The sequence below is a fragment of the Vidua chalybeata genome, chromosome 9 (genome assembly GCF_026979565.1).
Source record: "Vidua chalybeata isolate OUT-0048 chromosome 9, bVidCha1 merged haplotype, whole genome shotgun sequence".
NCBI lineage: Eukaryota > Metazoa > Chordata > Aves > Passeriformes > Viduidae > Vidua > Vidua chalybeata.
In genome coordinates, this window is record NC_071538.1 from 12973269 (window position 1) to 12989047 (window position 15779).

Sequence of the window (15779 nt, forward strand, 5' to 3'; positions counted from 1 at the left end):
CGCCCGACGCGGCCGGCCAGGCCGGGTACCACTTTGCGAGGCGGCCCGCCCACAGTCCGGCCGGGCCCCAGGAACCCCTCGGGAAGGGGAATGTCCTGCGGCCTCGGGATCTCCTGTCTGCCGCTCTCCTGCCTCCGCTTCCCTGACGGCTGGCAGGAGGAGGCGGTGGGCAGCAGACACCCACCTTGTCGCGGGCTGCAGGCGAAGCGGGAGAATTTTCTTCTAAACAGAGGCACACAAGGTCCCCGGGAGCCACCGCAGTGACCCCGCGGGTGGCAGAGCCCCGCTGCCCCCTTACAGCTGCCCTGGCGCAGTGCGGGGAACACGTCCACGGCTGAAGCTGCCCGGCCCATGTTCCGTAGGTGGCTGTGACAGCAGGTTGTCCCTGTCTCTATCGCGGATACTTTGAACCACGCTCGCGCGGTTAGGTTTTGGTTCGGTTTGGTTTGGTTTTCTCCCTTGGGAGGCTCTGCAAACACGTATCTGCTTTCCCGCGGGAGGATGCTTGGGGAGGGAGGAAGGGGATGGGCTCTTCCAAGGGGGTACCATGAGGAGATGTGCCCCCGCCAGGGCCACGCTCGGCAGTGTGAGAATCCGCGGTGATGAATTGCCAGTCTCTGCCGTTAACAGGTGCGAGCATTTGGTGATAAAATCTCCAGCACTAATACCGGGGAGCCGGGCCAAACAGCTGCGCGGCCCCGCTTCCAAATGCCGGTCACAATTACTCAAGCCCTAACGACTCGGTGCACAGGCTCAGCGAATTCGGCGGGACCCCGAGGAGAGGGCAGAAGCGGACCTCTCAGTCCGCGCATCTCCAGTGGAAGCAGCGATTTCAGAGCCGGAGCCTCTGCGCGGAGTCGGTCGCATCCTCTTTTCTCGCCGCCAGCGCGGACATCGGGAAGAATTTCTCGATCGGAAGGGAAAAGTAGAGCGGAAAACGTGCTGAGAGTTTCTCGGGAAGGTGGGAAGTCTGTCCCGCGGGCGCGTGTCAGCTCTGGGAGAGCTTTCCCGAGCTTTCACTTTTATACTTCTTCGATGTTCCTAACCTGTGTTCACAACACATACGCATATATCTCCCTCTCATAAGTTTGCATGCATATATACATGTTCAACTATATCTATATTTATTTTCTTTCTTTTCCCGATATATTGTTTTTCATATATACAAGTATATATAATTGTCTAACACGGAGAAATGCCTCAGAGATGCCGCATCTTTCCTACCAACATTGTTCATCAGCCCGGTGGAAAAGCGATGAGAAGAACAAATGGAAGGGAGCGGAGAGGGAAAAGACCCGAGCCGCTTTCCACTTTTATTAAGTAAAATAATAGTTATGCCTCCCCTACATAAACGAAAGTGTCATAAAAAATTCCGAAGCAGCTGCCAGAGATTTCGACCACACACACAACGGGGCGATTGAATTTCCACTTGGTGCATTTCATGGCAGCGAGGAACCGCCGGGAGCTGCGCCTTGCGCCTCTGCAGGGCGGCGAAGGGGAGGGCGGGGGGGGGGGGGGTGGGCAACAAAATGACGCGTTACGAGCGGCTGGGGCAGGGGACACCGCCCGGGGGATGCTCCGGGGGAGAAGATGCTCGGCCGCCCCCCGCGCTCCCCGGTCGTAGGGCAGCTGCCTCCCGATCGCTCCGTCTGCAGGCTGGTCCCGCACGGCTCCAAGTGGAACAGATGTGGGTGTCTGCTGCCTGCCCGCCCTGCCCTGCCCCGGCTGCCTGCTCTCCCCCTGTCTGGAGAGGTGGGCAGACCTCGGGGGGAGCCCCCGGCAACGCGGAACTCGGGTGGAGCCGCTCGCTGCTATAGTCACGGTCACGGGGACCTCGATGAGGTCGAAAATGTACGGGGGAGGCGAGAAGGGCTGATCCGAGGCGCTGCTGATGGGATGCGGCCGGTGCCTCGTCCTGCTCCCGCCTGGACCGGGCTCCGCCGCTCAGCATCGCGCGCCCAGCGCGCCGCAGCGCGACAAGCAGCGTGTCCCGGTCAGCCAGCACCGACACGACTTCTGCCTGTTTCAAGGCACACCATGGTCCCCGTTTAAGTCGGGGATGATCCACAATGGAGCGAGAGTGAATGAATCCCGCTCTCAGTCTCCGAACGGCTTCTGTTCGCCGAGTCGGTCTCAGCCTCGGCTTTGCCACACAAGATCGGCTGCAGAAACAAATCAAAACGAGAAAAAGTACCTAAACTGCACACGTCCCGAGATGATTTAGAAAAGGGAAACCCTGGACTGAAACAAACCAGATGGTCGGATCCCAGACACGGTACACACACACACACGCTCACACACACGCACGCACTCCCGGCCGTGCATCCACACACGGAGCGACGGGCGCGTTTTAATGTGCGCCGGGGTAAGAAATGATGTGGTCTCCCGAAAGAAAACCCCTATTGATCTAGACGAAAAGATTGCTTTGTCGTCGGCCCGCTGAGCCCGGGCATGCTAGGCTGAGAGGAAAGCATTTTTCCTTGGGCAGGTTTTAAATTTTTCTGCTCTCCTCTCTGCAGTATTTCCTTACAGACAGCCTCGCTTCCCGTTTGAACCCAACTCTGCTTTACATTTCACGTAAAATTGCGGAATCAAACTTGCATGGAGATGAGTGCTGCTGGAGTGGAGAGAGTCTCCAAAAAGTCTCAAAAGTAGGGAAAAATAAAAAAATAAAGGCCATCAACCGAGCATTATGATTTTTTTTTTCTCTTTTAAATTGATTTTCATTGTTTTTTCTGCCTGTCTTAATGAGGTGTTTTATCCAGGCGTGTGGGGTCGGTGTTTGATGCCCTGCTGACGGCTTCAGCAGGTGGATCCCCACGCCGAGGTTTTCCCCCTGGGTGTCCCAGTGTCTCCACCTGGGTCAGAGATCCTGAAAGCTGCAAAACTGGCCACAACGATCAGACACCTTATTTTTTTTTTCCTTTATATTTTTGTGTTTGTTTGTTTCTTTTTTTTTTTTTTTTTTCTTTTTTTTTTTTTTTTTTCCCCTGGCGGTCCGTCCGCCCAGAGCGTTATTTGGTGGGGGTGTAGTCGGAGGGCAGAACACGAAGCCCGGAGCACCGCAGGGTGCGATCGCTGCTCCTGCCCTGGCACCGGTCATGCCCACCCAAAGAGCATCTCCCGGCGCGGGGGCTTAGCAGGGGAAAGTCCCGGGAAGCGAAGCTCTTGGGAATTACGGAAAGTTCAGCTCCAGCCAGACGATGTTGCTCCCAGATGATCTGTTGGAATTGTGATCCATAATCGTTCTTGTTGCTTCTGCTGAGCAGCATCTAAATTCGTTTATTCTGATGAGAACTGCATCTACAAGTCCCCCAAGGCTCGGTGATGGATTTTTCTTTATTACCTCGTTATCAAGCTTGGCTGACCTCTAACTTCTCTGAAAACATGAACAAGACAGACCTGCTGCTGCCTGGGCTGCCCCAGGGGGCTCTTTTTCCACTTATGTGATTTCCTTTGATATTATTTCTCTTCTTTCCATATCCAAGGCTCAGACCTTCAGTGCTTCCTGCAGTTCAGCCCTTTTTCCAGCCCCGCACTGCCAGCTCCCAGCTGCAAAGATCAGTTTGCACACCATGAGCTCCCAGCACAGGGAGGTCAGTGGGAATGGTGGTGACAGATAGTGAGAGATACATGAAATTCCCAGATTGAAAACCACCGGAGCCAAGTGCCAATATCCATCCCTGCAGCGTTCAGATGTTGGACGGCTCGGGTTTGTTGACTTGACTTTTCAAATGTAGGTGTCTCAAAATCAACACCAAAAAAGGCCTGGATTTCAATGAAGGCTTTTCCCAGGAACCCTATTTGTAGGGCTGAGTCCCCGTGAAACTTTGGAGCACAATTATCCCTGTCTTTCCTGTTCCTCAGATGAGTGGGAAACATAGTGAAAACACATTTATTTAAGTGCTATGATCTGACTTTAAGATCTTAGTTTTGAGCTTGCAGTTCCAAAACTTTGCCTCCTGCTCTCTCTTCATAACTGATCCCATCCCATGTGGGTTTGGAGCCCACTAGGCAAGCTCATACACAGCTCAACACTCAACTGATTAACTCTGGCTTGCTCTAAGCCCTTTTTTTCATACCATTCTTCATCAATCTGACATGAAAAGAGATACACACACTTACATAACTCAGAGGAGCACAGCATTTTCAAGCCATAAACCACCAGGTGCACTTTTGAGACTCACCAAAGTCAGCTCTCCTGGTTGCCATAAAAAACACATTAGCCAAAGGCCAATGCATGTGGAAGGCAATTATGCTCTGGCACATGGCAATGTGTATAGAACAGCCTGGTAACTGTGCCTACCACACAAGGAAAAATATCCCTGTGAAAACAAGCCTGCTAAATCACTTCACTCTTTCCAAAATCCCCTGAAAATAGAAGGAAGGATTTTCAGGGCTTTTTGGGAGGTGAGAGATATATGTGGAATCAGATTTTCCAAAAGTGGGTGCACCAGTGCAAGAACCTGAATAAATGGTGTAGACCACAAGGATTTAGAAACTCATGATGAGGTTTCTGAATCCAGGTTTTCCATGTTAGCATCTGATCATGCCAAACTTGTCCAGGAAATCCCTGATGCTAAGTTTTCTGCATTCAGCAGTTCAGCAGCAATGCCCACCTCACCCACTGAGATCATCACAAAAGTCCACTTCTGCCAGAAGTGCCAGTTGAGGACTTTCAACTTGGGTGCCAGAAACAATACAGAGAGGGCCTTCAAAGGAGGAAATGACAGAGAAGGTGGAAAATTACTGGAATATAGCTTGATCAGTACAAAAAGATTTTAGCTTTTCTCTCTCTTTTTTTTTTTTTTTTTCCCATGTAGAAAAAGGTTGGGGATATGAGTCTTTGTGGAAGTATCCAGCAATCTCCACCTGAGCATCAGGCATCAGATCTGTGTCCATCTGCTGTATCCTTCTGAAAAATCAATCCTGCATGTACATATCTATGGAGCTGCCTTGCAAAGAGCTTCATAAATATATTTTGCCTCTTAACCTTATTTAAGATTGCACAGAAATATAGCACAGGGCTCCTTTTCCCTGTTCCCATCTTGGGAAGGAGTTGAATAAACAGAGAGAAACAACTGCAACCTAAAGTATGGGGAGAGATGTGAGGCATCTCACACATGTAGAGAAGCAGAGGCAGAACCAAACCCCTTAACCCTCTCCCCTCATTTAGTAAAGGACTGCCAGATGGAAAAATTATTAAACTGCACCACTTTAATATTGTGGCTGAATATGCACAGAAGGGTGAATCTCAGCTCCAGATGGGTCTGAACTTCAGTTCCTTTCTTCAAACCACTGGAAGAAATTGCTACCCTGAGCTGCACAGAGACAGGAGAGGGGAAACTTGTCAACAGACAGATTAAAATTAATCCAGCCTTTCTTGGGGTGTTGAGGCTTCACATACACACACATCCCCACTTCTTGCACTTACTGCAGGTAAGCTGCTGCTTATTCTTGCTGGGAAGAGGAAAATGGATCACTCACATGGAAGAAGCAACTCTGAGGGCTGATGAAGGAAAGGCTGCTGTTTCACATCTGGCTTTGTGTTACTTGGAAATTTCTATGATTTCTTCAAGATGGATATTTAGCATCACCCAGCTAACTGAATCCCAACAGTGCTCAATATGAAATGTCTTTTCTTATTACCATTTTCCAGGCTTTTGTATAGTCTAGCTATTGAGCATTCAAAATGTGATATAAGAGGACATAAGTTAAACGTTCCCTGAAAATACATCGCTGGGGTCCTGCGGGGGATGCAGGCTGGTGGGCTTCCCTCCAGCGCAGAGATAAGCGTGCCATCTAGAGGAAATCCCTTTTATTGCCAGCACTGGCAGCTGAAAATTATCCAATAAAGCATAATTAACCTCTGGCTTCAGAGAAAATCCTCCACCCGTGCCCTGCTGCTCTGAGCTGCTGCACAGGCACGTTGTGGCAGGCTGGTGATGCACTGAGGCATTGGGGTGGTTTGGAAAGGTCCTGAGTGTTCGAGGAACACCTCGGCCCACACTGGCACCAGCTGGCCTGACCCTTCCCCAGAGGTGATGTCGGCTGCCCAGTGCCTGTATGAGTGCAAAGGAGAAAAAGGCAATGTGAGTGTTTCCATAGCACGTGTCGGTGCCTGGGAAGGGCAGGAGGCTGCGCTTGGGGCCGGATAAGGAGGCTGCATGTACCAGATAATGCCCTCCAGTGGCTGCCAGCAGCAGGCTGGACCCACGGGGCCGATGGCCAAGCCACAGCTGAGGTGCCAGGTGTACCTAAGGGAGCAGCTGCCACCCTGTGGAGCACATCCCCGTGGAGCTGGGGATGACAGGAGTGTGCAGAGTACAGCCAACAGTTGGGAGGGGGGCCGGGCATCCTGTGGGGCAGATCCACATGTCCACTCATTTTTCCCAAAGAAAAATCTCCTCCACAGCTACGTCCCCAGGCTGGACTGCTCTCACAGGCGGCTGCTGGCATGGGCACCCTCACCCAAAGCTTCAGCCATGGCTGTAGGTCTGGGACATGGGACATCCACAGGTCCTGGGCTCAGTCAGCCCACTGAAGCTCACAGCATCCATATCCTACACCTTTCACTTTTTCTACCACCTCCACTACAGCACATCTGCAGTCACCAGCACAATAAAAACAAACTCTTCCAGCCCTAAAGAAAACTGAAAAACAGTGATCTAAGTCCAAGCAGAGAGACAAGTGCTACCCCCCAGCAGGTAGCTGTCTTGTAAAAATGGGAAACTTTGCAAACAACAAAACCTTTAGAGATGGAGAAAGAGCAGGAAAGATCTCACACGAGAGAAACCTTATTCTGCAGAAAAAACAGGTGCATACTTCAGCAGGGATTATTTGGACAGAAGCTGCTATTGCATTGATTTGTCCTTATTCTGCAGGATTTTTTATATATATTCTCATCACTTTTACTGAAAATTATTCTCATTTCCCACACTATCTCAGGAGCTCTCCAACACGTTGCTCTCTGATGCTCTCAAGTAAGGCTAAACTCCAGCAGAACTTTTTAGGTTTTAATGGTGATCTTTTTCCATTTTGAAACCTTCTCACCCACACCTGTGGACTCTCAGGCTCCACTCATGACTTGGAGATGCTGCTCTCAGCACTGCACAGTTGTTGTTATCTCCCCCAGCTCCATGGCAGGGAAGGAAGGTGTGGATGTGTCTGTGGCTCACTGCAGGTTCTCGTCACTCACAAGGAGCAAAGGGTTTCATGGCACTGCCCTGGGAGCTTGTGCACTTTACACATCTCTTATTTCCTGTCATTACTGAGAAGAGCCTAGTTGCAATAAAAATCTGGGCTCCAATCCTACAAACACTTATTCCTGAGCTTAACTCTAAGCACGTGAGCCGTCAAAGGGGACTATTCATGTGCTTAAAATTTAAGCATGTTCTTAAGCACCCGTAGGCCTGGAGTCTGTCAGTGGAGGGATTTGTGCCTTAAGCCCATATTCTGGGTCATTATCCTTTTCATGTCTTCTCTGCCATCTCAGAAGATGCTTCAACAGGGAATTTTCAAGTTCTTCAATAAACTTTGTCTTCCAGAGCAGGCGGGATTCTTGTCTATTCTATGGGGCAATTCTCTTCTGTTGCCTCCCCTCCCCCTGTGAGCGATAATCCTGTGCTATTTCATGCTTGGCCAGACAATTAAGCCCTCTTGCTGCTTGGCTCTGTCTTTGTTATGTATGATTGTTCCAAATAATTAGCCACTATTGCACGCTATTCTGAAACTACTTTGTATTGCAATTATACTTAGAGGGTGAGCATCAGCTGGGGAGAATCCAAGCAGCAGACAGCCTGGAAAGAAAGGGCTCAGAGCCGGGGGAGGATGGATACGTGCTTAAACCAACACTGTGGAAAACCTAACAATAAGTAACCAGGCAGGAGCAAATGCTGCTTGGAGAGGGTCTGCAGCTGGTGGGGTCCGGGCAGGAGAGCTGAGGGTGGGCCACAGGGCCTGGCCTGGCTGTCACCTGGCTGCCACCTCGTGGGTGCTGCCCACAATGCAAGAGGCAAAACCACACCCCACTCCCATCGCTCCCATCGCTTCCATCGTGACCCGAAGGGAGCATCTTGACCAAGTGGCCAGTTTAGCCACCTCCGGGGAACACGAAGCTCTGCTGGGATGCATTTGGGGTCTGGCAAGAAAATGCTCCCTCCTAATTGTGACTTTGGGATGGCAAAACTTGTGATTTCTTGAGGGTGAAGGCTCTGGAGGATGAGATTGGTTTGGCAGCCTCCTGTTTTCCCATGGGTAAACACATTTCTGTTGCAGAGGAGTGCTGGAGGGGATGCTCTCAGGAGGCAGTTACAGCTCCATATAAGCATCTTTCTGAAACTGAAAATAATGAGGCACAGCAGAGTCCCCTCAGCTTTACTCAGACTCCTGTCTTTCAGAGAACATCTGAAAAGGGTACAACCAGGACTTGGGTTGGTCTGACCTGCACAGGTGAACTAATTCCTCTTCTGAAACCCATGGCCTGCTCTGAGTGAAGGGCCAGGGAGGTCAGTGGGCTTGGACAATTTTGTGCTTTTTGAGGTCCATTTGCTCCAGCCAGATTAGGTCAATTGAAACCTCCTGAAAATGGATGTACAGATTAAATTTGGTTTCCAACACCTGATTAGCAGGAGAGTTTTAAATCCAAGATGAGATGACTCTGGTGCAGATGGAAAGCACCCAAAATGTCTGAGACCATTGGGCCCATTCTCTGCAGAGGTCATACCCTGCTGCCTTTGGCTCAGCAGTGCTGATGCAAATGGAAAATGAACTTTTCCCAGGTGTGTAAGTGGCTCAGGTGCACCTTTTCTCCATGCAACACCCTGAGCTGCCACAAGCCAGAGGTGCTTGCTGGTGCTGGGGTGGCACAGTAGATTCATTACATTCATAAACCCAGCTGCTGCAGTGGAACCACTTCAACAACCACAGCACAAAGGCTGTGAGATTACTTCACCCTGGACCTCTCCCAAGAGCTTGTAGGTGCTGTGCTGCCAATGCTCAGGCTCTGCTGCTTTGCCCGGCACTTTGGGTGCTGTTAAGAGCCAGGCCTGCCCCCGGCTCTGCCATTCAACCATCGTGCAGCACATTTCAAATACAAAGTCAGGCTGCCAATGAGACCGGCTGCTGCAGAGGAGTGATCTGTCATCGCCAGCCCCTCCCCTTCCATCAAGGATGCAGATTCTCGCTGCGCTTCCACTCGTTTCCCTGTTTTTACTCTAGGGAGAAGAGCTGCAGGGGACAGCCAACACAGCCCAAGCCTGTATCCTGTGCCCAGACATGGCTTAGGAAAAGGGTAAAAGAAGGAAGAAACCCTTTCCCTTCGAAACCTCCCTAGAGTGATCAACTGGTGTTTTAAGCCCGGAGGTTGTATCCAGCCCACAGTGTTCCACAACGACCCTCCCCGAACAAACTCCACTGTGTCTCATCCCGACCGTACCCCAAAACTCCCCGATGTCCTGATCCCCGGCAGCCGTGAGCAGCACCTCAAAGGCCGGGGATGCTGCCGGTGCGTGCTGAGCGCTCCCCTCGGGAGCCGGGAGCGGCTTCCCAGGGCTTTCCGCTGGAGGTCAGTGTTGGCCTGAGCACGCCGGCTGTCACTCCGGGCCCTGTGGCCCCTGCCGCCCCCCTCGCGGCGTTCCACCCCCGGAGTTAAGCGGCGGAGGGCGGCGCAGCGTTGCTCTTGCCCTGTACAAACACAGCGGCTCCGTCACCAGCTCCTGTCCTTGTAGGAACTTTCCGAATGTAAAGGATCTAAACATAACCTAGCAGAAGTGGTGACCGACCCCCAGCACCCCGTGATGTAGCTCAGAGTTTGGGCAGTGCTGACTCCCAGATGCTAATTTGTTAAAATCTCATTATTAACTGGCAAAGCCAATCTCAGCTGGTCTCACTGCACCCACTGCCCATCTCCCCATCACTGCCTGACTTTACCAACTCAATCTTGACCTCAAAGAAACACCACTGAGTGTCTTTAAGCTGTGTATTTGCAAAGGGATTGCATAGAATAACAGCAAGTTATGGTGTAACATTTCCAGCACTGAGACTGTCAGGGAACAGCTGGCATCATCCAGAAAAAAACCTAACACTACCAGAGGGACCGATTAGTTCTTCAGGAAATGTGTTTCAGCTAAAATTCCAGCTAGTGCTGTGTTTGTTTGTAAAAGGGTGGGAAACACTATTTATAATTTGGGAATATCATCTGGAAAGAGCATTTCTTGCTGCTTGTTTGAACCTGTTGGAAGCAGCAGGAAGGTGGTACAAGCATGAAACGTGCAGAATGCTGCTGTGCACAGACAGACACGGCAGCTCAGTCGGTCCTCCCTGCATAGCCAGAGTTTCCCAGTGAAAAACAAACATCTTTTCAGTGACAGCTCATTTTGGCTGTGTGCTTCTGAACGTGCAGCCTGGGTTATCTGAAATCAGCCTGCTTTGCAAGGAGTTCTTCCAGGAGAAGTCAGAGAAGATAGCCCAGATCACCACTAAATCTCTTTGGTGCTTGGGTTCAATTCCACTTCCCCCATCAGCATCTCACAAGCTCAGGACAGGGCTCTCCCCACCACAGGGAAGTCCAGAGTACCTCTTGCCATCACCCTGAGGTATGACATTCTTTCCACAACCTCAGAAAGCACAGAAAGTTTTTTTTGTGGGGAAAAAAAAAACCAAAAACCTCTGTCTTTTGTGTGAGCTTGAGATTGTTACAACTGTCATTACATAATATTCCCTTAACTCCCTAAATAAAGAGGGGAGGATTTCCAAGGAGACTTGATTTCACAACTGAAATCTGAGTGATAATTACTCCTGTTTCATTCAAATCCCTCTTATTCAGTGAACAGGGACATCGAAGAGACACTAAAACAGATGAAGAGCTCAGGTATAAACTTTACAAAGCTTAAAACTACTCTGTCCCGGCAAGGCTCATGCTTTACATGACACCTTAATCCTACTCATTTGCTAGATTCACCCTAACTGTAAACAAAGCTTTGAAATGGAAGCTTAAAAGCCTCGTTGGGATACATTAACTTAACCAAGAAGACACTCTTAAGGCATTCGTTTATTGACAATCACAATACAAGTTGCCAGAGTTTTGTGCATGTGAGGATTAATATCTACAGGAAAAAGAAGAAAAGGGGTTTGTTCCCCCTGTTTTCCAGCTGTTTGGCAGTGGAAGGCCCGCGGTGAGGGTGGTTTGTTGGTGCTTGCAGGGGGCTCTGGGCTGTCTGGCAGACAGGGATATACCAGGGAAAATGTGCAACCCAATGCTACCCACCAGGGGTTGTCCCAGCACACCAGGATGGGGTCATGCACTCTCTCCAAGCCCAGTTTTTGCGGAGCCAGTCCACTGTGGGGACTCACTCACACCAGAGCCTCCTTGGCTGAAGAGAGCCCCTCTTGCACAGGCACAGGCGTGGGGTGGACCTCTTGCAGACACATCCCTAAATCTGGAGCTGGATGCCACTCTCCAGAAAGCTCCACAGCAGGAGGGCACAGGCAGCTGGGGGACAGGAGCAAGTCACAGCTCAGCCCCCCTTCAGCCCAGCCCTCATGGCTCCAGCAGCACCTGAGTTAACACTCAGAGACAGCAGGAACTCGGAAAGCCCTTTCCAACACCAGCTCCCTGCTGCTGCGAGTCTCCAAGGTGACTGCAGATGAGCCAGCTCAGCTTGGTCTGAGTTGTCTCAGCTTGGCCAGCTCTTCCCAGGGCATCCCACCCAGGCAGAAGCACAGCATCTCCTGCCCACCCCCTACAGCCAATATTGGTTTTATTTCATGTCAGTACCTGGTTCTCCCCTGCCTCAGCAGCCCCCCTGCTCAGGGTGCAAAGCCAGTGGTGTCACAGCCCCATCAGCTGCCAGAGCCAGTGCTTCTGGCAATATCTGGCTCTGACATCCTGGGTACTTAGGCAAGATTTCAAAAGTTCTTCTGTTAGCAAAACATTGCAGGATCGGGCCCTGGGAATGAATGTGAGCTATGACAAATGTCCTTTCTGCTGACTGTCCTTGCGAGTGGTTATTTCAGCACCCCCCTAGGTGATCTCTGCAGACAATATGTCACAGGCCAGCATGGCACGTTGCAAATTTCCATTAGACAGAAGATGTCTGCCTATAGGTATCATGAGGAGAGAGCCAAAGTATTTCAAGGGCTGAGTTCTTTCACAACGCCCTTTCTGAGCAGGGTCACTGCCAGGGGAAAAGCACAGAAGCTGCTGCTGGGACCAGTGTGAAAGTTGAAAGGGTAAAGCTGGATGGACCAGAGAGGAGACTCAGCACTCAGCAACTCAGCTGAAGATGGCAGACCAGTTTTTAGAGGCAGATGGAGGCCAAATTTTAAGGAAACCAAGAAGAAAAAAGCATTTTCTTCCATCCACTCTCATACTAAACTCACTCTCCATTTCTGTGAGTGAAAATAGAATGAAAGAATGAAAAGACACAAAGTCCCAAGCTGTGGACAAAAGCTGATTCTGTGGATACCTGCCAGCACACCAGCTTTTGATCCTGCCGAGCAGCTGGGGATGAGATGCTGTTTTACACCAAAGATCAGATGACATCCAACTCCTTAGAGAAGAGAATTCAATAGGGACTATGGAAAACTGCTCTGCTTCAGAAGACACCTTTGAAAAAAAGGAGAGAAATCCTAGCTTGGCTCTTATACCCAAAGGATGTTCAAATAAAAAAAAAAAAATCTAAATCTGGGAATGAGGAATTCTCCCTTCAAACCTTGTCAGGTGGTCTGGCTGGGAGTCCTGTAAATAAATAGCAGCAGCCCAGACAGTGAACAGGTTAGAATTTTAATTGATTTTGTTACTAGGAAGAAAAATGGTGATCTCTTAATTTGATGGGCTAAATCAGAATTTCACCTGCAAGGGATTCCTTGGAGGGAAGACACATTCTCTTTATGCAAATGGAAAACTATCAAGTCAAGTAAGAGCTGTAAAAAATGTAAGATGTGGCAGTGTCACAACAGCAGCACGAATCCATCTCCCACCAGTTACAAGACTATAATTTCCTCTTGCCAAGATCCATCCAGAGCCAGAGGAACAGCAGCACTGCTCGTGTTGGAAGAAAAAGCTTTATTTAAAAAAAGACCTTTCTAACAATAAAAGTAATTTTTAAAAATAGTAAAAAGAAGTAGTCAAGTTGGGGTTTCTTTTCCTACAGGGAAAGGAAATTATAAACATCTTAAATATTCATTTAAAATCCAGTGAACTTGTTTAGTGGTTTGGGGGCTTTTTTGATAACTTTCATTCCAGTTACACAGGAGGCACTCAGAGAAAAGAAGAAAAAGCCCGTTTGAGAGAGAGTTCCTGCATGTTACACCATGCACCCACCTCCTGAGTGTGCTCCTGCTTGCCCTGGGGGTGCCCCGGGGTGCACTGCTGCAGGTGGCATCCCCGGGGCCAGGCTGGGCACACGGGCAAGCGTGGGAAGCCCTGCCTGGCAGAGCCAGAGAACTCCTTTTCCGGGAAGGAACGGAGCAGATAAACAGATATCACCTTGCCTCCTCTTCAGAATAAGCTGAGAGAGAGAGAGGAATTGAGTCCTCCCCCACGTGTGTGTCCGCACACAGCCGGGAGCCCGGGACCCCCAGCTGACCCCACAGGAGGGAGAAGTCCGCTTGTCCAGAGCCGCTCGTGGAGCCTGGGGGTGTCCGGCCAAGCCCCCTCAGCCGCATCACATGTACCGCTCCAGGCCGGCGGGGAAGTTGGGCTGCCTCATGTAGGTGTTGCTGGAGCCGAACTGGCCGAGGGGCGAGGCGGAGAGCCCCAGGAGCTGCTCGCCGTGCTCGGCGCAGGCCGGGGCCCGCATGGCCGGCAGGGCCAGTCTGTTGGGAGCCCCGTAGAGCTGCGGGCTGCTGGGCGAGTAGCTGCCCTGAGCCACGGGCAGGTGTGGGGGCGAGGCGGCATAGGGGTACGCCAGGGAGTTGGGGCCGGCCCGGCCCAGCAAGCCGGGGCTGACAGGCTGTGCCTGGAAGCAGGGGGGCTCGGAGCTGCCGGCAGAGCAGGCAGGAGCCAGCTCGGCTCCGGGCAAGCCCAGCGATGGGTGGCCCAGCTCGGAGGGCGGTGAGGGTTGCAGGGCCTGCTGCCCGCTGATGAGGCTGTCGATGCTGAACATCCTGGGATGCTGTGCCGGCGGTGCTGCTCCGGCTGCATAGGGGTGGAAGACGCTGCCGGAGAGCTGGGGGCCGTAGCCAGGCGAGCACAGGGCATTGGGGTAGGGCGCTGTGGGTGCCGTGGGGCGGCCGGCGGGCGGGGGCGTGAAGGCGCTGGAGTTCTGCATGTAGCCGGGGTAGGTGGTGATGTCGGTGCGCTTGAAGCGCTTCCTCCGGCGCAGGAAGCTCCCGTTGTCAAACATGTCCTCTGCAGCCGGATCCAGTGTCCAGTAGTTGCCCTTGCCGGGATGCCCGGGCTCCCGGGGGATCTTGACGAAGCAGTCGTTGAGGGTGAGGTTGTGGCGGATGCTGTTCTGCCACTTCTTTGGGTTCTCCCGGTAGAAGGGGAAACGCTCGGTGATGAACTTGTAGATGCCCCCCAAGGTGAGCTTCCTCTCGGCGGCGTTGGCGATGGCCATGGCGATGAGGGCGATGTAGGAGTACGGGGGCTTGCCCCGCTGCACCGGCCGCTTCCTCCGGCGGCCCCCGGCGGGGGGCGGCGGCTCCTCGGGCGGCGGCGGCGGGGCCGGGCTGCTCCCAGCGCCCCGCGGCTCCGGCTTCACCGGCGGCGCCTGCGGAGACCCCCGCGGCGGCCCGGGAGAGCCGGGGCTGGCCGCGGCCGCGGGGCTGGGCGCCGGCAGCGTGCACATGCCTCGCAGGCAGGGGAAGCCGGCCGCGTTCATATACGGCCCTCGCCTTCCTCCTCGGAGGAGGATGGGGGGGAGCGGCGGGAGAAAGAGCCCCCCCGAGGGGAGGGGAAGGGGAGAGGGAGGGGAAGGGGAGGGGGACAGGCTCGGCGGCAGCTCCCTGCGATGGGGAGGTCGGTCCCGAGCCGCTTGGCAATATATAGGGCCGTCGCCCCCCCGGAGGGGCGTGCGGTGCCGGCCCGCCCGGCCCCTCTCCCCCGGCGGGAGGAGGAGGCCCCCGGGGAGGGGTCCCGACTCCCAGGACTAAATCCCCCAGCCTCTCCTGGGGTTCCTTCCATAGCCATGCCCCCGAGCGGTCCCTCCCCCGGGGGTCCCGGGGCCAGCGCTGCCGCCGCCTCTCCTCCCGGCCCTTCTCCGCGGCGCTTCACTGTGCTCGGAACTGGTGCTTCCTCCCGGGAGAAAAACCAAACAAAACGAGTCTCGACGGCCAGTCCGGGGCGACTTTGGTGCCGCTGCCAGCCCCCAGCAGTAGAGCAGGTAACCTCCCTTCGCAACCCCTCCTGCGCTTGGATTTCGTTGTCTTTTTCTCCTGTGAAAAGCGCTCAGAGGTAGCCCCAGCTCAGCGCCGGCAAGAGCCAGAGGCTCTCTCCGGAACCAAGCCCGTCGGTTTAGTTACTTTGCATCTTGGTGAGACCTCCTAGGTAAGAAAATCATGGGAAAAGGTTTTTTCTTTTTCCCAGGAGAAAGGGGAATGGTCCACAGAGCTCAGGGCTGCCCAGAGTGTGAGCGATGGATGTGGGACAGGGACGGCACTTTGGAGATGGACAGGGAAAATAAGGGTCTATCACTGCAGAGGGTATGAAGCTGAAGGAAGACACCACTCTCAGAATTCCCTGCTGGGTTTCAGGAAAACCTTTTCAGCTCTCCAGAGCAAGTTGGCTGGGCAGAACTGCAGCCTCTCATCCTCACAGTGTGCCGCTACCAGGG

The 15779-nt window shown here is 52.6% G+C and overlaps 2 protein-coding genes across 6 annotated transcripts in view; both read right to left on the reverse strand.

Annotated features, from left to right (window-relative positions):
* Positions 1-15779, reverse strand: part of CMPK1 (cytidine/uridine monophosphate kinase 1) — an 87930-nt gene that overhangs the window by 25967 nt on the left and 46184 nt on the right. The window contains exon 7 of one of the 5 annotated variants that reach the window (XM_053949996.1): positions 1300-2162. The exons of 2 other annotated variants lie outside the window; for them this stretch is intronic. In XM_053949996.1, coding sequence (XP_053805971.1) covers positions 1538-2162 — 625 coding nt within the window. In that variant the 3' untranslated portion in view covers positions 1300-1537. Of the gene's footprint in view, positions 1-1299; positions 2163-5440; positions 5510-12539; positions 12608-15779 lie in introns of those variants that run through there. 2 more of the 5 variants (XM_053949998.1, XM_053950000.1) reach the window with 2 other exon arrangements.
* FOXE3 (forkhead box E3) lies at positions 13605-14828 on the reverse strand. The gene has a single exon (XM_053950002.1). The coding sequence runs from the start codon at positions 14826-14828 to the stop codon at positions 13668-13670; it is 1161 nt and encodes a 386-aa protein (XP_053805977.1). The 3' UTR covers positions 13605-13667.